Here is a 1,714-nt window from a genome sequence, read left to right on the forward strand (position 1 = left end):
GGGCAGCGGGGCACCTTCCTGGGCTTGGGATGGAGCGGGGCGGCAGCGGGGCACCCTCCTGGGCCTGGGACAGAGCCGGGGGGCAGCGGGGCACCCTCCTGGGCCTGGGCAGCTGTGTGTCTCACCCCGTGCGGGGAGGGTGGCATGGGGCAGGGTTGCTTAGCACCAGCAAGGTGAATGTGACAGCGAGTGCGGGCGTGCACTGGGGCACGCGGGTGTGCAAGCCGTGATGTGAGCGAGCTGAAGGGGGAATAGGCTGTAACATTTGCATGAGGGCTGGCCAGCCAGACACCACGCCCAGCTGCAAGCAGGCGCCTGTGGGGGACCGTATATGGGAAACTGAGGCACACGCGGACTCACTGAAATATTTCAGCATATGCCCACTTCATCATGGTGCGAGGGGAGGGGAGGGCTGGGCCCGTGCACGTGTTCCATGCAGGCCGCAGCGAGCGGGTGGCAGCGTCTCCATACACTTAGCCGGCAGCAGGGTCCCAGCCCAAGGCGGCCTGGCAGCCCCCAGACCCTGGAGCTCTGCCTGCCACTAGCTCACTGTCCTTTGGCTGCAGACGCACAAGACCGGGAACAGCTTCAGATACGACATCCACTACTGGCTAGGCCGGGAGTCGTCGCAGGACGAGCAGGGGGCGGCTGCCATCTACACCACGCAGATAGACGAAAACCTGGGCGGGGTGGCCGTGCAGCACCGCGAGGCCCAGGGCAACGAGAGCAACGTCTTCAAGGGCTACTTCAAACAGGGGCTCGTGTACGTAGGGGCAGGGCGGCGGATCCCCACCCCAACCCGCCCCAATAATGGATGTGACCATGTCGCCCCCTGGGGGCCGGTCCCAGCAACTCCAGCAGCCTGCACCAGACCCGCAGCAGGAGGAGGCACGCGCTCTCGGTCCCGGGTTCGAGCCCCACTCTTGGCCGCGGTGCGGGTGCATGGCCACGGGAGGAGGGTTTGGATCTGGACCCTGCTGTCTGGGCCCAGGATGGAGCCACAACCCGCCAGCTAGCCCCTGCCCCATGGGAGGGACTTGGGAGCCACTGAGCGGTCCCCAGAAGGCAGGCCTGGCAGGGGGGTGGCCAGGTTGGGGGCCTCCCCCACCCCATAAGCAGAGGCCCCTGCAGCTCAGCTCTCCTGGAGAACACCAGGTTTCTGTTCCCAGAGGCTAAGGGCCTCAGTTTCCCCAGGGATGGAGACTCACTGGGACAGGAGTTCAGGCACTGGCACCCAGTACTGAGAGGAAGCAGGGTCTAGTGGCTACAGCAGGGGAAGAGGAGCCAGGACTCCTGGATTCTAAGCCCCTCCCCTGCCCCTGCTCTCTGTGTGACTGGGGCATGTCCCCACCCATCACCCGAACGGGGAGTATGATCCTGAAAAAGCTGCCCTCTGGAGGGAGGGGAAGTTTAACCCCTTTGTGTCTGCAAAGCCCTGAGCAGGCTGCAGGACTCTGGGGCTCCCCCCTCTGATCCGGCCTTTCCCCCCAGCTATAAGAAGGGAGGCGTCGCCTCGGGAATGAAGCACGTGGAGACCAACACGTACAATGTGCAACGGCTGCTGCACGTGAAGGGCAAGAAGAACGTGGTGGCTGGAGAGGTGGGTGACGGGGTGTGACGAACTGGGACTGTTCTTAATGTTTGCTCTGAATACTGTGTTGGTGCCTCAGTGTCCCCTGTGCAGTTCTTAAGTATCTAGGTGGTGGGATAAGGG

General features: G+C 63.9%; 1 protein-coding gene across 1 annotated transcript in view; it reads left to right on the forward strand.

The window, feature by feature from the left end:
- Positions 1–545: 545 nt before the first annotated feature.
- The window catches only part of LOC116836135 (villin-1-like), a gene marked incomplete at both ends in the record, with an annotated part of 6,325 nt that continues 5,156 nt past the window's right edge, over positions 546–1,714 (forward strand). The window contains 2 exons of the mRNA XM_032799594.1: positions 546–763; positions 1,492–1,600. Of these exons, the coding sequence (XP_032655485.1) occupies positions 546–763; positions 1,492–1,600 (327 nt within the window). The remainder of the gene's footprint in view (positions 764–1,491; positions 1,601–1,714) is intronic.

Source organism: Chelonoidis abingdonii, unplaced genomic scaffold, assembly GCF_003597395.2.
Source record: "Chelonoidis abingdonii isolate Lonesome George unplaced genomic scaffold, CheloAbing_2.0 scaffold1099, whole genome shotgun sequence".
Lineage (NCBI taxonomy): Eukaryota > Metazoa > Chordata > Testudines > Testudinidae > Chelonoidis > Chelonoidis abingdonii.